General features: G+C 39.6%; 1 protein-coding gene across 1 annotated transcript; it reads left to right on the top strand.

Annotated features, from left to right (window-relative positions):
* Positions 1 to 5410: 5410 nt before the first annotated feature.
* Positions 5411 to 25252, top strand: LOC128863601 (collagen alpha-2(XI) chain-like). The gene is made up of 10 exons (XM_054102835.1): positions 5411 to 5420; positions 12308 to 13833; positions 13900 to 13974; positions 14036 to 14146; positions 14218 to 14478; positions 14544 to 15461; positions 15514 to 16089; positions 16150 to 16420; positions 16480 to 18173; positions 24731 to 25252. Exons 1-10 carry the CDS (start codon positions 5411 to 5413, stop codon positions 24872 to 24874), a joined length of 5586 nt encoding a protein of 1861 aa, XP_053958810.1. The 3' UTR covers positions 24875 to 25252.
* Positions 25253 to 25315: the final 63 nt, after the last annotated feature.

The raw sequence follows: 25315 nt of genomic DNA, 5'->3' as shown, positions 1-25315 counted from the left end.
TTATATGTACAATTCCCGATAGGTCGATATGCATTTTGTAATTAAAAAAAAACCGCACTATTTCAAAACCGCATAAAAAAAAGCCGCATAAAAACAGAACCTACTGTATATGTATATTATAAAAAAAATTAAGCCAATAAAACAAATCGAAATTAATAAACGGCAAATTGTATTAAATTAAAGTAGAAAGTCAAATAAAGTACCTACTAAAAAGGCAAATAAAATACAAAAAGTTAAAAAAAAATAAATAAAATAAGAAAAGAGTTAACTAAAAAGGAAAACGGTACCAGATGAAAAATAATTAAAGAAAAATAAAATAAAAAAGATAAATTAAAACCAAATAAATTTAATTAAATAAAATATAAGTTTTTGGCTTACCAAGAAAATAAAAATAAAAACTTAGCCAAATTAACTATTCACAAAAAAAAAATTTAGAAAAAAAATAAAACAAATTAAAATAAAAGGTAAAAGAATAAATAATAAGAAAATAAAATAAAATCAAATAAAATAAGATAAATTAAAATTTAGTCAGCCAAATTAACAAAAAGAAAATAAAAACAAAAGGGAAATAAAAGATAAATAGAATACAACAAAAAACATGTAAATAAAAATAAAATAAATAAATCAAATCACAATAAAAAAGGTAAAAAATAAAGAACTTAAAAATTAAAAACAAGAAAATAAAAATAAAAACTTAAGCAACATAAAAAATTAGCTATACAAAAAAAAAAAACATACAAGAAAAAACTAAACAAATCAAAATAAAAGTAAAAAATAATGAATAAGAAAATGAAATAAAATAAAATAAAATAAAATAAAATAAAATAAAATAAAATAAAATAAAATAAAATAAAATAAAATAAAATAAAATAAAATAAAATAAAATAAAATAAAATAAAATAAAATAAAATAAAATAAAATAAAATAAAATAAAAGAAAATAAAAGAAAATAAAATATTTGAAAAATTTTGTCATATAGTCCGAAACTTTTTACTAAACTATTTTATATAATATTTATAGACATTAATTTAATTGTAATCTTTGTACCTGTTATAAATTATGGGCTTGCAGCGAAGCTGTCACCAATTAATGTAAATCACTCTTTTATTGGGATGCAATAAAAAAAAACAAAAAGATAAAATAAAATAAAACAAAATAAAATAAAATAAGATAAGTTAAAATTTAGTCAGCCAGAATAACAAAAACAAAATAAAAATAAAGGCGAAATAAGAAATAAATAGAATGCAAGAAACAAAAATACAAAAAATTAAATTAAGATAAATAAAGCAAATCAAATTGAAAAAGTAAAAAAATAAAGAACTTTACAAATAAAATAGAGTTGGCCTGATATTTTGGCTCAGAGAAAATAAATGAATAACAAAAAAAAAACCAACATAAGGAAACCATTTAAAAAAATAAAAAATAAAAAAAAGACAGAATAACAAAAATATTTGGTGAATAAATTCAATAACATAAAATAAAATAAAGTACAGAAATCTAAATACAATCAAAATAAGAGAGAACCAGAAAAAACAGAATTCGAACATTACCAAAAAATTAAAATTAAAGTGAAACAGGGTGATCAATTTAGAGGTATTGGATTTTGAATTCAAATAAAACAATTATCATAAAATTCAAATTGATAGGGCAATCTTTATTATTTTTGTGTAGAGCCGCTCATGGCATTTATTTTTTAAAGATTTTTTATTCCTTGTTCACTCCTCTCGGGAGCATATGGTCTCGACAAGACTCTTCCATCGTACACGGTTCTGTGTTGTTGTTTTTGCACCATCTCACGTGATGTCGGCATCTGCTAGTTCACGCAGCATCGACCTTTTCCAAGTGTTTTTTGGTCGAGCGCGACCTCTGCTTTCTTGCGGGTTCCAATCCAGTGCCATTCAACGTGATGCTATTTGGTGGCTTTCTCAATGTGTGACCTGATGGTGTTTGGCCAGAATATGTGGAGGCATTTGTTGTTGAAGGATAGTAGCATCTGTGTGATGGTGTTGGAGACCAAGCATATTTCGCTTCCGTACAAGAATACTGCCTTTACGCATGAGCCGAATACTCGTAGTTTAGTGCGCCTAGAGAATGGCGAACTCCTCTACAATGTATGCATTCGCCCGAATGCCGCCCTTGCTTTGCTTAGCCTGCAGTTGACATCTTCATCTGCTCCACCATCTGCCGTGATGACGCAGCCGAGGTTTTTTAAAGATAATCCTTTTCAAATGTTGGCCGAAACTGCGCCGTAATTCGGTCATCCCCGAACACAATTTTGAATGACTCGCTGGAGGACTTCGGCCGGTATCTCTTGAATAACTTTAGCAATGTTGGCTTGCGGTGCTTCAATCGAAGCTGGTTGATGCAAAAAGCATGAAGACTTTACATACCCCACAAATAAATGTGCAAAGGTGTGATATCACACGATCTTGGTGGCCAATCCACTGGTCCGAGAGATAAATAAGACGACGCAGTAAATCCATTGCTTCACGTGCTGCATGGCAAGTAGCGCCGTCCGCCATCTTGTTGGCACCAAATGTTGTGAACATCTCTGGCTTCAATTTCTGGCATCGGCATCAAAATTTTGTTTACCATGCCGCGATAGCGTTCGTAATTCACTGTTACATTGGCGCCAGTGTCGCCTTTGAAGAAATATGGGCCGATTATTCCTCTAGCACATAGCCTGCTCCTCACGGCTGTTTTCATTGGATATAATGGGAGTTGTTGAATGGCTTCGGGTTGCCCTTCAGTTCAAATACTACAATTGTGCTCATTGAATTTGACATTAAGCCAAAAATGGGTCTCATCGGTGAACGGTTATGTACATAAAATGTTGGCCTGAGCGCGCGATGTACACTTTTCACAGAGCACCGATTCCCGTAATACAATTGTACGATTTGTAAATGTTGTTGAGGCGTAATTCTTTCCATGAAAAAATATCAATGAATACTTAAAAAAACTATGTATTTAATAGTTTGACAGTAGTCTCACGTATTCTGTTAAAAAATCCCTAATGGAAAAAGTACCTCCGATCTGACCACCCTTTACATGCATTAATGAGTATTTTTCACTAGTTCTCTGTATACACCTTAATATCGAGAAGTTAATGAAGTCATGGCGGCCGCCGTAGCCGAATGGGATGGTGCGTGATTACCATTCGGAATTCACAGAGAAATCGTTGGTTCGAATCTCGGTGAAAGCAAAATTAATAAAAAAAACATTTTTCAAATAGCGGTCGCCCCTCGGCAGGCAATGGCAAACCTCCGAGTGTATTTCTGCCATGAAAAAGCTCCTCATAAAAATATCTGCCGTTCGGAGTCGGCTTGGAACTGTAGGTCCCTCCATTTGTGGAACAACATCAAGACGCACACCACAAATAGGAGGAGGAGCTCGGCCAAACACCTAACAGAAGTGTACGCGCCAATTATTTATTTTTTTAATGAAGTCACATTTTGAAACTTTCAAACATTACTGAGCTAAAGCTGAGTCTTAATGAATGAAAACAATAATTCGAAATGTCAAAAAAAAAAAAATCTAAGAAAAATTGTAAAGAAAGATAAATTCCAAAAAGACATAACTCCAATTTAAATTTTTAATTTAAGAACTCTATTTTCCTTGAATTTTTGTTTTTTTAACTTTTTTTACATTTCTTTTGAAATTTTTTTTTGTAATTATTTTTTTATTCGGCTTTTTGGTTTTTTTTTTTTCTTATGTAACTTAATTTAATTTGTTTTTTATTGAATTAAATTGTTTTCTAAAGCAAATTGAATTAAATTTTCCTCAAAAAAAAAAAAAAAATAAAAATAAATAGTTTTCTAAACAAACAAATTAAATTTTTTTCCAAAAACAAAAAATTTTGAACATTTTGTTTTCATAGAAATTTTGCTTGCAATAATTCAAAAAAGGCATAATTATAATTAAAATGTTTTATGTAAAAATAGTATTTTTTTTTCTGAAATTTTTTGTTATATTTTGTTTTTTGTATTTTTATTAAATAAAATTTTCTTATTTAATGTTTTTTGATTGAATTACATTGTTTTCCGCAGTAAATTGAACTTTTTTCCAAAATTAAATTTTTTTGCAAAAAAAAAATTAATTTTAACTTCCAAAAAAATTTTTTTTAAGTATATTTTATCCTAATAAATAAAACAGAATCCGAAAAATCTTAAAAAGACCCAAAGATAATTTACTTTAAAAAGTCCGAACTATAATTGAATAAATTTCGATGTAATTGAACTTTTTGTTTTAATTTTCAATTTATTTCGCGTTATACTCAATCCCACAAATAAATAAATTTTCAGAAAAATGTACGATCATCTTAAATCTTTTGACATGGAATCGCTCATTTATCTCTAGCCATCGCCCTAATGCCCTTTGTGATATGCATTGAAGTCTTCAGTAGTAGAGAGATGATATAGAAATAGATTTTTTTTTTCACTTGCAAACGAGTTAGTTGAAAACTACTGACAAAGTAGGCCGATTAAATTAAACTTGACTTTCTTTCCTCCTTAAAAAAGGGGAAGTTTTTAGCCTAAACACTCTGTTTAGTTTTCTAAAAACATTTTTTATCCTAAAGGTATTTTTAATAGATTTATTTATTTTTAGCGCGCCCCACATTGTGAATCTATAAAAATGCTGTGCACCTTTTTCATAACGAACTTGTGAAACTAACTAGAATTTTACAATAAATTTCGATTTTGATGCGCTGCATTCACCAGACCTTTGGGTGAATCAGGACGGCATCAGAAATAAGTCGAAACATGATTTTTCAATGGAATTCCATGCTTCGAAGACATTTCAATGGATTTATAAAGATTGGCTTCTGCATCATCATTTGCTTGGCATTTTTTGCTATCGAGCTAACAGTGGCAGCGGAATCTAAGGATGGTGAGTATTGTTGTTTTAGTTTTACTCATTTTTAATACACATATTTTTATTCCATTACAAATACAAAAAGTCACAAATCTCTAACTTAACCCAGATTAGAAGTAGCTATGCATAGCTTTAAGCCAAAAATAAAAGTAGGCAGCAATATGGCATGACATTTTTATCTCTGGAATTCAATCACCCCAATTTTCCCAATTTCTGATTGCTTCCATTTTCGCATAATGATAATATTTTCATTTATTGCTGTACTCGCACATATTTACATACTTGCATATGTATGTGTGTATGTCAGTGCGTTTCAAAGCCATTAAAAAGCGGCAAACTTTTATCGACGCCAAAGAGACAAATCATTTGTGCTTAATTATCCAAACAGACTGCGGCCACACACACACACAGCTGCGTGACGATATCGGAAAACGAATCGCCAAAGTGTTAAAATTATGTGCAATGAACTGAACGATTTTTGTTTGTTATATAAATTCAAATCAGTCGTAAATTTTGTATGCTTGATGTGACGCCGAACATGCGACCAAGTATGTCAACTACGAATGCATACATAGAAATTTTGCAAATTATGATGGCGATGACGTTGACGGCAACATTGTAAGAATACGAGTAGGTTCATATGGAATTAAATTTTTACAAATTTATATGCATGTGCACATATACTGGGTGGTCCAAATGTCAGTAATTTGTAACAAAAATTTAATAAAATGCACAAAATTCCATTCCGAAATAATGGGTGCTGTTTTCTTTAGTGCTGGAGAGATTAAATTGGCAATACTCCTTTCTGTGACAGTCGATTTTAAAGTTTTTAATTTTTTGAGGTTAGTTTCTTCTTCTTGATGGGCGCGACAACCACTTATGCAATTTTCAACGAGTTTAACAAAGCGCGGCTGGCTACATCTAACTAGCTTTTTCACACACGATATGATTGCTTTCTCTTGACATATGTAAAGTCTCGAATTATGGTCTCTCGCCCATAAACCAGAAACAGTTGAGTCCTTTGAAGCCAAATTCGACTAATTTACTGATTCACTAATTTACTACGAAGGTGGTTCGAAAATTGCAGCTCCTAAAAAACTCGCGGTAGTCAAATACCCGAAATTTTTTGTTCAAACAATATTGCCATACAATTATCTGTCAAATAAAGTCAACATCCTGGATATTGAAAACATTTTTCTGCGTTTGGTTTCCATTTAAGCTTCTTCGCCTGTAAGCAATCAAATGTAGAGTTATTCTTAAAAAGCTGGCTAAGCAGTGCATTACGAACGTTCTCTGGACACAGAGGTATTCCTGGAAATTGCTTTGCGGCTAAGTTGGCTAAGAGGGAAATTAGTCTTTAGTCAGTCAACTCTGCCCAGTATGTGACCATTATTTTATCCTTAGGAGAGCTCTGGTTCAGATCGATCTTCAACGCTTCTAAGCTATGAAATAAGACAATCATGATGAGGGACTTATAAAGTATGATTTTGCTTGCATTTTGTTTAGTCCAATGTGACACTTGTTAGAAAAAAAAAGATTTTCCGTTCGATGCCTAATGCCAGCTTCGCCAGTTTTAAATTTATCACTTCCTTCTGGCCTCCCACCGATAACACAAAATCACCTTCGATATTTAAATTTCTTTTCATGGATATTTCTAGTGTTGTTTCTGACGTGTGTCTAGTGTGTCTGACGTTTTCATTAGAAAGTTTGACAAATTAATCCATAAGCGCACTCAAAATGTTTAGATGGGCCAGCCATATTAGTGTTTTTTACAGCCGATTTTAAATTTTTTTCCGAAAAAAAAGGCCGAAATTGTGGCACCAATTCGTTGCTTCTGTACATTTCCTGCTATTCTGCTGCTTCCAAATTTCTGCTTGTGTGATTCCCAATGGACTTTTTTTAGGCACTACTTTGCTCCAAGTCTCTATCTTTGCACTATTTCGTTTGTACATGTCATCTCCAGCATCAAAACTAGAACTCGCATAATTTCAATGAAAAGTATAATATTTTATTCGAAAATTTTCGGCAACATTTGATATCTTTTTTATAAATTGAAGAAGAATAGCAGATGCTTTTTGCGTCACGTGAGCTGATATGTTCGACCACGGAAAAAAATTTTTTGGCGATTTGACAACTAAGACCATACGATGAAGTATTGTCATGACATCATTCACAGTATGGTTCTGCGCTGTCTAGTACGACTTAGCTATGTCATGGTTTTTACTGTAACAATGCATTACTGTACTTTTCAAAATAACATGTGCTTCCAAAAGATATGTGCACTCGGATCACCCAGTGTGAACATTAGGCCGGGTGACATTTTTTTTTTTGCATTGCTTCGGCGACTGAAGTATTCTACTGGGGACTGTGAAAAAATTGTGAGACATAAAACTTAAATGCATTTCAAGCTTTCTATATTTTAATTTTATTTATCAATGCCCAAGAGTGCGAGAAATTAATTTTTTAGATGTTTTTTTGTTCAAAACTCTACGCTAAAGAGCATAGCATCAGCAACAATCTAGAGTTGTTCACATTTTTTTTAGGATGATGAGGCTTAAAATGTCTAATGCATCATCAAAGCTACCATCGCAGCAATGGTATGAGCGGAGACTAAAAAACTCCCCCTCGTTTGGAACCGTCGCCCACCCTGGAATCGGTTTCGCATTACTTCAGAGTAGCGTTCAGTCTTCCTTATTACAAGGTCTATGCTTGTCCGACTGCGTCCAGGTCCCGCTTTTTCATACGGAGAATTTTTTCCGCGAACCCACTGACGGTTTCCAACGTTTCTGCGCTACTTAACATCTTGTCGATTAAATTTTCCCGGTGGTCTAGAGCTCGAACATATAGGGTATTTTCAGAATTTTATTACAATAAAAAAATGAAAGACAATATTTACATTTTCTAGGCTCTTTATTTAACTTCTTTTACATACAAAAATGAAACATTTTGTTTTTTAATTTTAATAATTTAAAAAATGGCGCTGAAATTTACCCTCCCGAAAAATTGGACCTGTACGGTGTTGTCCATTTTGGCTCTTTTATTTATCTGAAACACAAAAACTAAAAACATTATTCATCAGTATGACTGTAGCTATGTCACGTACTAGAATAAAAGAAAGAATATTTGACAAAATGGCGCGGTTTTGAATTTCACACTCTAAAAATCGGTTTTTTTCAGTTTGTTAATCAAAAAGATACGAAATAATTGAAATAATAATATGATTCTAGTACAGGCGATAGCCATTGATATTGTGAACAACATATTAAAATTTCAGACGATTCGGTTAAAGAGGCCAACCACCAGACCGAAAAAAGTCGTTTCGAGATAAATGAGTTTAAAGTTTGAGGTACAGGAGCGCGAACCGCTTTCTACCTAGTTAATGGGCTGTAGAAGCTATAATATTCCGAATTTCTGCATTCATAGTATCTTCTTAAATTACTATGCTTTCGAAATATTGAAAAAACAAAAATTTCTAGACCACCGGGTCCCAAACTGTGGTGTCAGCGCATTAAAAAATAAAATACACAACATCTAATGTAATGGTGTTTATATTTATATATCCAATGGTCTAATTACAATGTGCAGCACAAAAAATAAAAAAGGTTCTGACAGTGGGTTTTGGTAGAGGAGACAAAACAAAAATATTCGCGTATCTACGATTTCAAGCAGTAAATGTTTTCTTTAGAATCACATATAATATTTTACCGAATATTTAAATTTATAAAATTAAGGGTGAGTACATACCCGCATACGATTCAATTTAGGAAAAACCGGGTTTTCGAATTTGAGCCGAGATTTTGAGGGTAAATTCAAAACTTGAAGTAGGAATTTTTTTTACTTGACTAAGCCTGAGAAAATGTAAAGTAGTAATAGTAGTAATACATATATATTAGGGCGGGTCGATTTAAAAATCGCTCACTGCTCTGTGAAAATCGAATTCTAGGGATCAAAATAAGAAACTTTGCCGAAGGAACCATACCTCTAAAACGAATTCTGATGTCCACCAATTTGGGTCGAACGAAAAATCCCACTTTGACCCATTTAGAGTGCTCCAATCGAGTCCAAATGTATGACCGACCCCCACTAACTTTGGACGGTCGATCCACCCATGCCAGTGGCACACCCCCTGGAACTCCCCTGGGGGGTTCCCCATACAATCATTTCAAAATATCACCATTTTTGGTCTTTACATGAGAAAATAAACTAAAAAGTTCGACCCAAATTGGGGGACATCAGAATTCGTTTAAGAGGTATGATTCTTTCGGCAAAGTTTCTTATTTTGATCCCTAGAATATGATTTTCACAGAGCAATGGGCGATTTTTTTGCCTACCCACAAACCGACCCGGCCTAATATATATTTTTCAGAAATTAAAAAAAAATTGTTTAACTCATTTTTTTATAATATAAATATATGCACGTGCTCATAAGACATGACAATTTGTCGTCTGCTACTTTCCTGATATAAATATAAATAAAATAACCAATTAGTTAAATTACGCCATCAAATAATTTCTATAGCGTAAAGCTGAATACAAAAAACCTAAATTTTTTTTCAAATTTTCATCATTTTCTCCATTTAATGTGCTTATAATTTATTTTTCTGTTGATTCTGTTTTTTCAAAATAAATACTTCTAAACTCAGCGAGTACGCGAAATCCTCCAATAAAATGCTACAGATTTTCTTCATCGTTCAGATTGCAGAGGCTGCACATATTTGAAACGTGTCCGAGTTTATTGGCATTTAAGATAAGCGGGTCACATCGTACTTTGAAAATGATTGAGGTATCTTCAATCCGCATTCCTTCTTTAATGTAGGCTGAACCCTTTGTTTAGTCTAAGTATTTGTATATGCGTGATGCACTTCCAAGTGCCTTTTCGCTTTGCACTCTGGTGTGTTTGGCCTTTAATTCTGTCAGCAACTGTATGCAAAGGCTGTGCCACTGTGTACTATTGATGCATAAGAGATTGATGAAAAAAGTATCTATATTCCAAAGAAGTATTCTTTTGGCAAGGTTAAATAGAATTCTTCCTGTAATATCTACTGCTAGAGTTATTTTAAATATCAAATACATGTATGCTTTTATAAATTTTTTATAAAATTAAAAAATCGAATTATTTATACATAAAAATAAAACTGATTGGGGAATAATAACGAAAATAAAAAATATGAAAGCTGGAAATCCATTTTAAAGCTACGCTACGGTGAAAAAAACTCAGTTATATTTTTTAAGAAGCAATTGTCCCGCCCTAATGTACATACATGAGTTCATTAATAAGATATTGAATAAAAAAATTGGAAAACCTGTCAAATTGCGAAAACCATTAGGAGCGCATCAATAAATTGAGGAGCAACTTCATGCACTCTGCATGCTTCCATCCAAACTGCAAATAAAATTAAAAAAATAGTAATAATAACAATAACAATGCATACTCCGCATTTCTGTTTATCGATCGAACTGATTTTTCAATTCTTGACGTTCGCTCGCATTTACTAATCACTGTCATTGCTTTGAAATGTGGCAAATGTGTAGAATCTTGTTAGGCGCTGCCGACTTTTTTGTGCCAATGACCAATTGGTGTGTCATTGACGTCACTGATCGATTGCTGCAAAAGGCGTTGAAGGTCGTTCATCGTGATCCAATTTTTCAATCGAATAGTTAAGCTTTGGATTTGTTAAAGACAAAATAAAGTTGTTCGAGTGGATTATTATTATTATTTTTTATCAGTAGGTACCTTGAAAATCGCTAGACAGCCAGGTGGCCATGGATTTCTTTAGCTGCCTTTGATGTAATACGCCGATGGGAGCAATTAAGAGATTTAATTGCGTTGGATTTTGATGATTTCCTTTTAACTTTTCTTTCTTTGTATTTTTAATGGGTTAACAACGGTTCTATTTTTTTTTTTTCAAAATTTAAGGCAGTATTTCAAAAAGGTCATCATCAAGATGCACCTCACAAATAGGTGAAGGAGCTCAGCCAAACACCTGACAGAAGTGTACGCGCCAATTATTTATTTTTATTATAATATTTTGTTTTTTTTAAAGGTTATTAGAAATTTATGTCTTTAGTCTTGAGTGATATTTCGGGTAGGCAACGAATTCTGCACCGAAAGAACGTTTCATATTTTCAGGTCATCAATTTTTGAGGTCTTCATACGAAGAAAAATGCTGATCAGCTTGAGCATGTGCCAAAGCTGGGCGCAGGAAATCACAATCGCAAGGAGTAGCGGAATCTATTGTGATGTCAAAAGCTCTATGCAAGGAGATCTAATTTCTTCCAATTTTATAACTCTTCTTCTTCTTCTAATTTCATAGCTCTAAAATCCTATTCCTTGTGCCTAATACTGGAAGAAGTGGTCTCACCCAAATAGCGCTATTTTCTTTTACTGAAATTGGATTTTACTGGCAGAACTGTGAGCCCCTGTTCTCTTCCCTCTACTGTAAAGTTTTTCATCATCTTGTGGTCTTTTATCCGTCGAGTCCGGTGTCAAAGTGTAACTTAGCTAAGTAGACAGACACCATCTTATTTAAGGGGGGAGCCTGCTTTATAGGCTTCAAAAAATCGATTTTTTCGTGGATTTTTTTGGGAAGAAAAAATATTCGATTGAAACGAAACTTTCAGGTTTTATTGCTATGTATTTCAACCGTCTTCTCAAATTTTTTCATTAAAATATATGCCATATTATGCCTGGTACAAGCATTTTGCCGAGGCGCCTCGAGTGTGCGTGTGTCGTGCGGCGGGAAAGATGCAGGCCGCATTTTTTATCGGAAACCAAAAACCCAAAAAAAATTTTATTTTAGTATAGTATAGCTTCTAGTCAAACCAAGAAAATTAAACAAAAAGTGAGAAATTCAACATTTTTTCGCTAATTAAAAAATAATATTTTTTTTGGAAAAACAAATTCACTTTAGATTGTTTAAAAAGTGGGTTAATAATAACTTTCTTAAGGTTTTTTAGGTTCAACTAGAAGAGAATTTAATTCCGAATACAATCAATGTTATCTCGTTTAACTTTTTCTCTATCTTTCCCGCCAGTTAGGCAAAATCGTAAAAATAAAAAACCGAGAAATCGCACTTCGAGCGATCCGGCCGCTCGTATACCTGCTCGACGCTTGCTCACAATTTCTTCTGTAACTCCAAAAATATTTTGAATTTGCTTCTGAAATTTTGAGGACACTATCTTGAATAGTTTGGGAAGACATTTATGCAAAAAAAACATCGATTTTTTGAACCCTCTAAAGCAGGCTCCCTTCTTAAGCGAAACTCTTTCATTTTTGGTTTACATTGCAGAAGTAATGCAAAAAGTAACTTGACTCAATTTGGCTCTAAATAGGCAAACTCGTATATTAAGTAAAACTTTAGCATTTTAAGCGCCAAAAAATTATGACATAACTTTTTTTACGCGTCTCAATAATTTTCATGCATTCTCATTTCAGATGGCTTTGTGGACTTGATTCGCGAATTCGGCCTACCCGATCTGCCGCCCGGCATCATTGGAGTGCCGGGTATCTGCGGCAATGAACGTAATCCCTATCAGGTGTACAGTACGCCGGCTTTTCGCATCACCAAAGATGCCATACTCACCGTACAAACCGCACAATCCTTCCCTAATGGCTTTCCCACAGACTTTTCAATCATTTTGGCTCTGCGCAGCAATCAAACGAACCCAACAAAAGCGCCCGTTTTCACTATATATTCGGACGAGAGTGAGGAGGTGCTCTCGCTTAATCTGGGCAAAGAGATTAGTCTTAGTTATGAACAAACCGATGCTACATTCAATCAACGTAATACCATTAATTTTGGCATTGGCTTTAGTGACACGAATTGGCATCGCATCGGTGTAAGTGTAAAGGGGAAGGCGGCAACTTTGGTAGTGGATTGTACGAAACAGGTGACGCGACGTTTGGAACGTTCTCGTGGCAGTACTATCGCTACAAATGGGCTAATACTTACCGGCGTACAAATGACAAATGACGAGGGATTTTTTACCGGTGATGTGCAACTGATGGCCATTGTAGATAGTCCAGATGCGGGTTATGAGGTGTGCACGCGGTATGCGACACCGTGCATGCAACAAGGCAGCTTTACGATGGAGCGGTACGTAAGCGGTGTAGGTGGTGATGCAGATGGTGGCAGACGTACAGGTGGCAGTTGGTCGTGGTCATCATCGAGCAGCAGCAGTAGTGGTCAGGGAAGTGGTGGTGGTGCGGAAGGCATTGATTTGAGCAGATCTGCGCTGGGTATTGGTGATGGTGGAAGGAGCATAGCTGGTGGAGCGGCAAGTGAACGGTTTAGTGGTGTAGGCAGCAGCTCGCAAGCGAATGCACCACATTTCCAAATCACCAGTTCCCGTAGCTATGAATCTATCCCAATGGTTAATGCAGGAGGTTTAGTTGGAAACCTTCAAGTAGGCGAGGCTAAAAATGGTCAAGAGTTGGGAGCTTATGGTACTGGCGGCAGTGCGGGTAATGGATTCCCGCTTGGCGGAAATTCTGCTGAATCTGGCGCTACCGGCAGTGCAAGTGCTGCACTACCATTCGATGAGCAAGGTTTTGAGGATTATGTCATTGAGGGTAATGAAGGTGTCGATTTTAATACGTACGTGGATCTTACAACACCCTCGACAATTGAAGCTCCTGACCCAATTGATGACACCGATAACAAAGAAACAAGGGAGCAGGTAGACGACGATGCAAAAGAACGTCGTGTGAACTCCACGGATGCTGACGCTTCAGATGTTAATCGTAAGCCAGATAGGCGTAAAAACGGCTCGAGAACGAATTCTACAGATCCAAGTTATGTTATCGGCGGTGGTAATACAATCTGCTACCCCGGGCCGCGGGGCTATACTGGCACTCCAGGACCACCAGGTGAACCAGGCTATAAGGGTGAAGCTGGTCGCGATGGCTTGGCTGGCACTCCAGGTATTCAAGGACCACCAGGGCATGTTTTTGTAGTTCCGGTAGGTGATATTAATAAATAAATAAAAAAATCTGAACATCTAAATATCTGTTATTTATTTTTACAGCATGCCCAAGGGGGCAATGAGAAGGGACCAGATTCACAAGCTGAAGCCCTAAGGCAAATGATATCCCAGCACATGGCAAGTATTCGAGAACATTGCAATTTTATTTCTAATTTTCTTATACGCCTATTGCTTTCAGATGGCTTTGCGTGGTCCCGAAGGTCCTATGGGTCTTACAGGACTGCCAGGTCCACCTGGTGTGCCCGGTCAGCGTGGCGATAAGGGTGAACCCGGCGATGTTGGTGAACCGGTAATTAAATTTTTTCCCATTCGCCTCATTTAGCATATTGACCTAACGTTTAGAATATTTATCTTCGACAGGGCTTACGCGGTTTGCGTGGACCTGCTGGTTCACCGGGCCGTGATGGACGACGCGGTCGTTCTGGAAGAGATGGTGAACGTGGCGCTGTGGGACCACAGGGACCGAAAGGTGAAATCGGACGAATGGGTCCGATTGGTTTGCCAGGTGAAAAGGGACATCGAGGTTTGCCAGGTATAACTGGTGAAAAGGGTCAACAAGGTGTCGAAGGTCACCCAGGAGAAGAGGGTCCGCCAGGTTTGCCTGGTTTACCAGGTGAATTGGTAAGTTTACTGAAAAATTAATTTTTAGTTAATTTAACATAAATTTTTATTTCATTTAACTGTAGGGCCCTCGTGGATTTCCAGGTCCGCGCGGTTTCCCAGGTCCTGCTGGTAATCCAGGCTTGCAGGGTGCAGAAGGACCCCAAGGTGCAAAGGGCAGCACTGGTTTAATGGGCCCATCTGGTCCTCCAGGACAAATTGGTGCAAATGGTCCTCCTGGGGCACCTGGTCCGCAAGGCAATCTCGGTCCACCAGGCATAGCTGGGCCACCCGGTAAACCTGGCCTTCCTGGTTTGCCTGGAGCTGATGGTGCTCCAGGTCATGCGGGTACACCGGGCGCAATCGGTCCAAAAGGTGACCAAGGCATGCAGGGTGTTCAAGGGCCTGTAGGTTTTCCTGGTCCTCGTGGTCTCAAAGGTGATGATGGTCAACGCGGTTCACCAGGTGATAAAGGTGATAATGGCGAAAGAGGGTTAGATGGTGAAAAAGGCGATGCTGGCTTGCCTGGTGAACGTGGAACTCCTGGTGCACCCGGTAGTCCAGGTCCAGAAGGTCCCGAAGGTCCTAAAGGTTTTGAAGGTCCTAGAGGTGAAACAGGTTTACAGGGCTCCACCGGTGAAAAGGGCAAACAGGGGCCACAAGGATTTCAGGGTTACCCTGGCCCGTCTGGTGATAAGGGTGATAAAGGAGCAACTGGTACTGCAGGGCCGGCGGGTATAAAAGGTGAGCGAGGGTTACAAGGGCAATCAGGTGAGCGCGGTGAGATGGGTCCTAGAGGATTTCGTGGCTCAAGAGGAAGACGAGGTGGTGATGGTAGTCCAGGTCCAAAAGGTGACACAGGTCAACCAGGTGCACCCGGTCTTCAAGGCGAAACTGGACCTCAGGGTGCAGAGGGTCCCCGTGGTTTTATTGGTTTGCCGGGTTCACCAGGCGCAGATGGCAAAAATGGTGTGATGGGCCCTCCTGGCGAGCGGGGACAACCTGTAAGTTGGATAAACATGAGTTGAAATATTAATACTTATCTGAATATTTTAGGGAGAACCAGGAAAACCCGGGCCTCCTGGAGAGTCTGGCGTCATAGGTCCACGTGGCGCTCCTGGTGAGCTAGGTCCTATCGGCGAACCGGGTATACCAGGCCTTCCAGGTTTGCCGGGAGAAGCCGGTTTACCGGGCGAGGCTGGCAAAGAAGGCCCCCCCGGCCCAATCGGGCCAATTGGACTACCCGGGCCACAAGGTCCTACCGGACTTCCTGGATTCCCCGGAGAGCGTGGCCATCAAGGGCAACCAGGACTTCCCGGGCTTAAAGGAGAGCAAGGTTTGCTAGGTGGTCCCGGATATCCTGGTGACAAGGGTCAGACGGGCGAGCCAGGTCATCCTGGTGCACAAGGTCCGCCTGGAAACCCAGGACCACCGGGTAGTGTCGGCTCACCAGGTGCCAAAGGTGAACCCGGAGATAAGGGGCCTATCGGACCATCTGGTAGAGACGGTTTAACTGGTATGCGAGGGTTACCAGGACCACCAGGTCCACAAGGCACGCCTGGGGAAGATGGTGATAAAGGAGAGACCGGTCCGCCTGGTGAAAAGGGTTTGAAAGGAAATAGAGGTGAAATTGTGAGTAAAAAATAATGATCTTAAAATGAATTTAGTAATTAAAATATAAACATGCTTTAGGGCCCAATTGGGTCAACCGGAGCCCAAGGACCGCGCGGTGAGTCTGGACCGCCTGGACCACCAGGAGAAAAGGGCCCACCAGGAGAAGCTGGGCGAAGAGGCATAAAAGGAGAAGATGGGAAACCAGGTCCACCAGGACCACTAGGAAAACCAGGCATTCAAGGTTTGCCAGGTCCAGCTGGCCTTAAGGGAGAGCGAGGTGATGATGGACTAATGGGGCCAATAGGACCTCCGGGCTCTCCAGGAGAGCAAGGCAGACGAGGATTGAAAGGTACACAATTTCTTTCATATACTTTTAGAAGGCAAGTAATAAGAGCGATTTAATTTAAGGTGCCCCTGGACAGCAAGGGAAACCTGGACCACATGGACCGCAAGGAATAACCGGAGCAGATGGTCCTCAAGGACCACCAGGAGCGGTGGGTCCTACAGGTAAACCAGGCGAGCCCGGGCCAGCCGGACCCAAAGGAGAACAAGGCAAATCTGGACCAATTGGCCCACCTGGCCGTATAGGCATGCAGGGCCAGGAGGGTCCAAAGGGCGCTGTTGGGCCACGCGGTTATCCAGGCGCAAGAGGTGAGCCGGGTTTGATGGGTCCAAAAGGCGACGTGGGAGCTGTTGGTGAAGATGGTAAACCTGGCGAGCAAGGCCCAATCGGAGATATGGGTCCGGAGGGCAGAATTGGGGAGCCGGGCCCACCAGGACGGCAAGGGCCAGAAGGACCTGCAGGTTTGCAAGGCAGTCCCGGACCCATTGGCGAAAAAGGAGATAAAGGGGATCTGGGATCTCAGGGTCCACAAGGAATTGTAGGTCCGCAAGGTCTACCAGGTTTGCAAGCGCCTCCAGGTAGCAGAGGGCTGCCAGGCGAAGTTGGTGAAACAGGTGTGCCAGGTCCAGAGGGAGTGCCAGGAAAGGAGGGCAGTATTGGTGAACCCGGACCGGCAGGACCCAAAGGTGACCGCGGCAGACGTGGTCCAAAAGGACATCGTGGAGAGTTAGGTATGGTGGGCCTGAAGGGTGATCAAGGCGAGAAAGGTGATCGCGGTTTTCGTGGACCACATGGACCAGAAGGACGCAAAGGCGAACCAGGGCTAGTAGGACCCATTGGACCCAAAGGCAATGATGGCCCACAGGGACCACCTGGAACAAACGGAGCGCCCGGACCGAAAGGAACAGAAGGACCAGCTGGCAATAAAGGTGACATGGGACCGCCAGGACCAGCTGGACCGCCTGGCGCACCAGCTGAGGCACCACTAATACCACCCGAACTGCTTTTCCAAATGCAACAATACTCCACCACAAAAGCGGAAATACGAAGACGACGCGATGTTGATATACTCGACGATTTAGTACCTTTCGAGGAAGATGATGATTTCAATGAAATAATGGGTGTATTTTCGCCACACGAACAAACTAACACCGAGCAACACAAGAAAACAAAAAGAAGGCGAAAAAAGAAACCCACCGCGCATAGCGATTCGAGTGGCAAATTGGTGGACATGTACAGCGCCATCTACAGCATGCGACAAGAAATGGATCGCATGCGCAAACCAACCGGTACACAAGACAACCCGGTGCGTACGTGCCGTGATCTGCATTATGCACATCCACAATTCGAGAACGGCTGGTACTGGATCGATCCGAATGCCGGCATGCCCGATGATGCCATCTACGTGTACTGCAACATGAGCGCCGACGGTGAGACATGCATTTACCCAGACGCACACACTGCCGAAGCGCCAGTGGTGCCGCGGCGTTCATCTGGCGGCCTAGATTGGTACTCTCGTCTTAGTGATGGCGCGAAAATTGCATATGACGGTGTGGGCACAGTTCAATTGACCTTCTTGCGCTTGCTTGCCGAGGAGGGATATCAGAACTTTACATATGAATGCAGAAATTCAGTGGCTTGGTACAGTGAAGCGGATGGTGGCTATACAAAGGCGCTGCGGCTGTTGGGCGAAAACGAAATGGAAATCGCACGCGAAGGCACACCCATACAACCGGAAGTGTTGCGGGATGAGTGTCAGGTAAATTAATTAAATATCTTTTCTATGGGAAAAATTTGTGTTTAGAGTAGTTTGAGGTAGAGGCAAAAATTTGGCTTTCAAGTGACAACAAAATTTGAAAGTAAAAAAATAGGAGCATAACGAAGGCGAATGCGAATAATACTGGTGATATCTTCAGTTCAAGTTTCAAGTAGCTCAGAAATCGCGTTGATTTTTGACATTTTTTTCTGCTGACGGTGTTGAGTGTTTTCTTCCATATTAAAACATTTGTAGTAGGCGTTAAATGTGGAGTGTGCACAAGATCGTGTCCGGAAAAGAATTCACAAAAATCAGTGTAATTTTTGATCTACTTTAAACTTGCACTTTGTTTTAGCAAAATTCAACGATCCATAAATCAGGCCAGCTTCTTTTATATCAGACCATATCTTTCCAGCGCTCTTGATAAGAGAGCTAGAACCACTTGTCACCTATTCCTCCTTTGTTTAGTGACTGAAAGCCAAACAAGTAAAAAGTAACTCATCCGCATCATCTTTTGGCAATACAGCTCATTGTAAGCTTTGCCCAGCTGCTCGTGGGACCTCCATACATCCCGATCGCTTGGGACTTTTTTCAAATACCTTATTCTAAGTTTAGTGATGTCCGCCTCTAGTTCGTCGGCCCATCTTGCTCTCAGTCTTCCTCTTGATGTAGTGTTGAACCCCTGGCTTCTACAATTTTCTTCTGCGCCCTGGTACCGTCCATCTAACTATTTTTTCTGTTAATTTCAAGGACAAAATCAGTACAGTCACGAGTATCCTACTAAGATCGGATGTGCACCTTTGTAATCAATAACAATTAGGGATTTTTCAGAAATTTAAATTATTCTTCTATTGACGAAGTTGTTGTACGGAGAATGCTGCTGGAGTAACAGGCCTTTTTTTGATTTTTTTTGTTGGGAAAACTAGCAAGAACAGCCAACCCATTGTACTGCACTTGGGTTCCCTTTTTAATTTTCTTTAACTCTAACCGACCCCGGGGGAAATCTGAGTAGATCTTGTGGTGCCAAGGAGTCAAGGTGGTCGGTTCTTAACACATCAGTGCCAAAGACTTCAAGCCTTATTCTATGGAAGGCCGGGTAGATGCACAGAAAGTGATCCGCCGTCTCATCCTGCTCTCCGCAAGCTGGGCAGAGTGCACTGTCTGAGATGCCTAACTTTTCCATGTGCTTCGCCCATAGAAAGTGGACTGTCATCAGTCCAATCAGCTGCCTACAGTCCCTTCTACTTAATGACAGCCAATAAAATTTGCGGCAGTCGGTGGGATACTATATATTAGATAACATCAGTTTTGTCTATCTGCAGCCACTCTCAATGGCGAAACGGGCTATGGCCAACGAAGCTAGACTCAGAGCCCACCTAAAGAATCAGAGGTCTCGTTACCCGCGATACCCACGTGTCCCGGGACACACGTTAGCATCAGGATGTTATGTCTACTGACACAGCTCAGCCTGTATTTACAGGACTCAACTAGCCTTGAAGTGGTTAGACGCCTGTCTAAGACCATGAGCCCAGCTTTGCTGTCTCTTTAGAAACATACAGGTCTGCCTCTCCACCCTTTTTCCACAGCAAAGTTTATTGCTGCTTGAACGAGACAACTCTTAGTCTAATATAAATCCGGATCGATGCGTTAATGTAGAAAGGATTGCTCTCGTCTCTATTTGTAAAAATAAACTTCACCAGCTCTATTTCACAAGGCTTTTTTTTTTGAGGTGTCTAATGTATATTACCATCAAGAAAATTCAACAAATGTTTAAACCCAAGTGTAGACGCGTCTCGGCGATAAGGCTCTATTCCTAGACTCACCTTCGACAGGCTCTTCAAGACGAACATACCGTGAAGAAGAGATTGGCAGGCACCAAGACCATGGAGAAGGGGGGAATTAAATTTTTATAGAGATGGTTCCAAGCAAGACGATAGGGTTGGCTATGGAGTATTTTCCAAAGAACTAGGACTGGAACTATCCGTTCGACTACCAGAAGCTAAAAAAGAAGTGGCTGCGTATCTGAATATGCCAATGCCGTAACAAAAACTTCTTCTTCTTAATTGCGCGATAACCGCTTACGTGATTTTGGCCGAGTTTAGCAAAGCGCGCTAGTCGTTTCTTTCTCGTGCTAACCGGCGCCAGTTGGACACACCAAGCCAAGTCCTTCTCCACATGGTATTTCCAACGCAGAGGAGACCTTCCTCTTCCTCTGCTACCACCAGATGGTACCGCATCGAGTACTTTCAGAGCCGGAGCGTTTGTATCCATTCGGACGACATGACCCAGCCAACGTAGCCGCTGGATCTTTATTCGCTACGCTATGTCTATGTCGTCGTAAAGCTCATAGAGCTCATCGTTCCATCGCCTGCGATATTCGCCGTTGCCAATGTACAAAGGTCCAAAAATCTTACGCAGAATCTTTCTCTCGAACACTCCAAGCGTCGCTTCATCGTATATTGCCATCGTCCAAGCTTCTGCGCCATACGTTAGGACGGGCATGATGAGAGTCTTGTAGAGTGTTATATTAATTTTGTTCGTCGAGAGAGGACTTTACTACTCAGTTGGCTACTTAATCCAAAGTAGCACTTGTTGGTGGTTAGTAACAAAAACTACTATAAATATGTTCTTGGATAGCCAGGCGGTCATCAAATCAATGAATGCGGCTGTACTAAGAGCAGAGGTTGCACAAAAATGCCAGGCAGTCCTAACTGATATTAGTGTCGCATTCAAGATTAGCCTTATTTTGGTTCCGGGACACAGAGATATTGAAGGAAATTGAAACTACTCTTCAACTACTCAAGAGACGATATATCGAAAGTCGGGGCTTGTATTTGGTAGGCAGTCCCTGAGCTTAGGAGTTTTCGCCCATGAATATTATAGAAGTTGTAGTGATGAGGAATAATGGTTAATGGTTAATGGTAGTAAAGGGTTAAGGTATGGGCCTTAAGCACTGCGACCATATTGATCTATTGTGCACCCATTGCTGTCTATTGACTGTTAAGTATGTTTATGAATTGTACCAGCTCCTTCTGAGGGAGGGATTGAAGGTCTTCATCTGTAAGTATGAACTTGTTTAAAAACCTTTTCCTTCTATGCGTCAACCCCGGACATTCGATAATGAGATGTTCTATAGACTCCTCATCTTCGCAGCAAAATCTGCAGGTGCTGGTGTTAATAATGCCTAATTATGTAGGTATTTGTTGCAGGTGAAGTGACCCGTGAGAGCGCCGGTGAGAGTGCGAATGCTCTTTTTGTTTAACGTGAGGGCCATGTTAGCTCTTTTAGCGTTGAAACTTAGGAACTTTTTGGAGTGTCTAAGACCCTCTACGTTGTTCCAATGCTGATTTAATAGAGTTTCGGCCCAGTATTTTACTTTTTGTTTTAGGCTGTTTTTGTTAAATCCAAACATGCGACTAGGTCGGATGAAATTTTCATCTGCCCCTTTTTTGGCTTGAAAGTCTGCCTTTTTCAAATTAATGAGACATTGTTTTTGGATGCCAGGTTATTGAGTGCCTTGTGGCATTCTAAGAGAGTTTTTGAGTTGTAGGTATAGCTATCTAAAGCTTTTGGAACTGATTGGCTCTCCGAGTGAATCCTAATCTTTACTCTCTTGTGGTTTCTATGTTGCATGATGTTTGCTGCTTCCATTATTGCGTATAATTCCGCTTGGAAGATGGTGGTGTCCCTGGTGAGAGAGAATGATTTGTGGATTCTGGGCCCCACTACTACTGCTCCTACACCATAAGGTGTTTTTGGTCCATCAGTGTACCATTTTTATGAATCATCATTCATCCATTTTGGGTTTGTTTTCCACTCGATCCTCTCAGGAAAGGTAACTGTGTATCCTTTTGTGAAACAGAGGGTTGGGTCAATGTGGTCTGAAGCTTGAGCCATGCTTATGGTGTTTTTGACTTTATTTAGGATACTTAAGTGACCGGTGAGGTTGCCTAATTTGAAATTTTCTTTCGTGTGCAGCATGAGGGCTTGCGTAGCTGCTTCCTCTTGGATTGCTATATGAAGTGGTGGGAGATTAAGGAGTGCTTCCATACCAGCTGTTGGGGTAGTTCTCATAGTCCCTGTGATGCATAGGCAAGCAAGCCTTTGTACTTTTCCCAGTTTGGTTGCCGCTGTTTTTTGAATAGATTTGCTCCACCATACTAGTGCCCCATACAGTATGATTGGTCTAACCATTTGAGTATATATCCAGAGGGCCATACTAGGGCTGAGGTCCCAGGATCTCCCTAGATACTTGACCTCTTCCTTTAGTTCTATCACTGTTTCCTTTATTTTCAATGCAGGAAACTCTAACTTTCTTTTTCTTGTGAAGGGGATTATTGTAATTTTGTTGGGGTTGATCGATAGCCCCTCCTTTTTACACCATTCCCATGTTGCGTTCAACTCATTTTGCATTAAGTCCGTTAGTGTCCTTTCATGGTTGCCTTTTATTTTAACAGATATGTCATCTGCATAACCAATGGTTATAAATCCCTTATTGTTTAGGTGCTGCACCAAGTCATCAACTAGTAGGGACCATAGCAGTGGAGAAAGAACTCCTCCTTGCGGCCATCCCTTTACTGTTTTTACATTAAGTTCAGCTTGGCCTAACGAGGCTTTAATAAACCTCTGATTAAGCATTTGGCTTATCCAATGTGTTAATATAGGGTTTGAACCTCTTTTCTCGAGTGCTGTTTCCATGGATTTGTAGTTTGCGTTGTCGAAGGCTCCCTGTGTGTCCATAAAGGAACAGAGGGCTATTTCTTTTTGATTTAGAGCCTTTTCTACAGGGTGGCTGATGAATTTTGCTACATTAAGAAACTCAAATAACTTTTTTTTTAGTGTATGGAATTCATTTATTTTTTTTCAATTTTAAATTTAAATTTTATTAAATGTAGCTTAACTAGTTTTAAAAACAATTGAATTTAAATGCCCCCCATGCTCGTTGACACAAGTGCGGCATCTTAGTAAAAAGTTGTTCATTGCTGCTTTGAGAGTTGCGACAGGAATAGCCGCAATTGTTGCCCGAATGGATTGTTGTAGTTCATCCAAATTTGTTGGCTTTGTTTTATAAACTTCTTGTTTACATAAACCCCACAAGAAAAAGTCAGGTGCAGTAAGGTCAGGCGACCTGGGGGGCCAACGAAATTCGGAGTTTCTTGAAATCAGTTTATTGGGAAATTTTCGTCGCAACTCTGTCATAACAGTCTGGGCTATGTGAGACGTTGCTCCATCTTGTTGAAACCACACAGAGTTGAAAGGAATTCTCTTTCGGCGTAGTTCTGGATAGAAAAATTCTTTCAGCATTTTCAAATAACGGTCTCCAGTAACCGTAACGGTGTGACCATTTTCTTGAAAAAAATAAGGCCCGACAATACAGCGTGAAGAAACCGCACACCACACTGTCACGCGAAGAGGATGCAATTCCGTCTCGTGGAGTATCTGTGGGTTAGAAGTACTCCATATTCGACAATTTTGTTTGCTCACATTGCCGTTTAAATCGAAATGGGCCTCATCAGACATGAAAAGGCAGTTTAACATGTTTTGGTCTTCTTCCACCATTTGCAGGATCTTCTGGCAAAATTCCAAGCGAATCGGCAAGTCTGCTGCATTCAGTTTGTTATCCATTTGAATTTTGTAGGGAAATAAGTCTAAATCTTTGTGCATTATTGTTTGCAAAGACTGTCGGCTTACACCAAGTTGAGCAGATAAGCTTCTTGTTGAAACCCTTGGATTGCTTTGTATAGCTGCAGCTACAGCAGCGATCGTTTCCTCCGTCCGAACTGGTGGGTTTCGATGATAAGGCCTTCTTGCGACTGTTCCTTGCTCAGCAAAATTATTCACCAGTCTCATTATGGTCCATCTGCTCAGGGGATCGCCGTCAAAAATCCGCCTGTACTCTCTCTGTACCAAAACTACGGACTCCAGTGCGTGATAGCGGCGGACTATCCAAATTCTTGTTTGTGTGTCCCAGTTATCCATTTTAATAAATTTTAAAGATCAATCTGCAAATTAAAACAAAAATGGAACAGATAACTTAAAAAGAAAAAAAGTTATTCAATTTTTTTTTGGTAGCGGCTTTCATCAGCCACCCTGTATATTGACAACGAGAGTGTGCAGTGCTGTGACTGTGGATTTCCCTTTTTTGTAAGCAAATTGCAGCTTATGGAAGGGTTTTTTGAAGATTACTTCTCCTTTGCAATTGTCCAACCTTCGCTAAAATTAGAGCAGGTTTTCTGGGAAATTATTTCTCCAATTCTCTTACGGAACTGATGGGACCAATCCTGTGCTTCATAAGAGCAACGGACCTGTAAAATCTAAGTGAGTTGGTTGAACAGACCGACTACTACCATTTTTTTGCTTTTTTTGTTTTTTTTTTTGTTTTTTTGATTAGGCTGCCGCTACACCATAACCTAACCTAATCTTTAATGTTTGCAACTTCTCGCGGACGGCAAATATTTCGAGCGTCAATCACTCTAGGATTAAAAATTGTTAATCACTCACTGTCTTAGTACTACGCCTAAGATTTAAATGAATTTAACATTTTTGCTCTCGCTTTTCAGAAGCTCAACACGCTAGGCGAGACAGTGTTGCTGGTGCGCACACAACGCCTCAACTATCTGCCATTGGTGGACTTCTACCCGCAGGACTATGCGCGATTGGATCAAGCGTTCGGCTTTAAGGTGGGACCGGCGTGCTTTAAATGAGAAGACACAAGCGAATACTCTATAATGACGACAATGCAAACCAAAACCAACAAAGAGCGAAAGATAGAGCGAAGTAGCGAATAAGAGAGCGAGCTGAGAGAACTTAAAATATTTATGTATAGTAAAAATATGCCAACAGTTAAGAGTTAATTACATTATAAGCATAGCAGATTTTTACCCGAATCGACTGCCATAATTGTAGAAGAAATGTATAAGCATTCGGTTAGTTGTAAGCGTATTTAGTTTTAAAAAATAACTACTTTTAATAGTAAACACTACATTAAGCTGAGAGAGTCTTTTGTTGTTAAGAACAAAAAGTTGTTTTTTCTACATAAAATTAATATAAAATTTTGCTAACAAGTTGCGAAAGAAAACCCAAGTTATTATAAAAGGCAAAGAAAAAAAAAGAAACTTCTTTAAAGAACATGAAAGGTCACTTAA

The sequence above is a fragment of the Anastrepha ludens genome, chromosome 5, assembly GCF_028408465.1.
Source record: "Anastrepha ludens isolate Willacy chromosome 5, idAnaLude1.1, whole genome shotgun sequence".
In the NCBI taxonomy this organism is placed as follows: domain Eukaryota; kingdom Metazoa; phylum Arthropoda; class Insecta; order Diptera; family Tephritidae; genus Anastrepha; species Anastrepha ludens.
This window is presented reverse-complemented; position numbering and strand designations above follow the sequence as displayed.

Bases quoted from the DNA above. Each gene is read 5' to 3' on its own strand.
- LOC128863601 (XM_054102835.1), top strand. The intron at 16,090-16,149 runs GTGAGTAAAAAA...AACATGCTTTAG, and splicing joins AAGGAAATAGAGGTGAAATT to GGCCCAATTGGGTCAACCGG. The intron at 16,421-16,479 runs GTACACAATTTC...ATTTAATTTAAG, and splicing joins AGGCAGACGAGGATTGAAAG to GTGCCCCTGGACAGCAAGGG.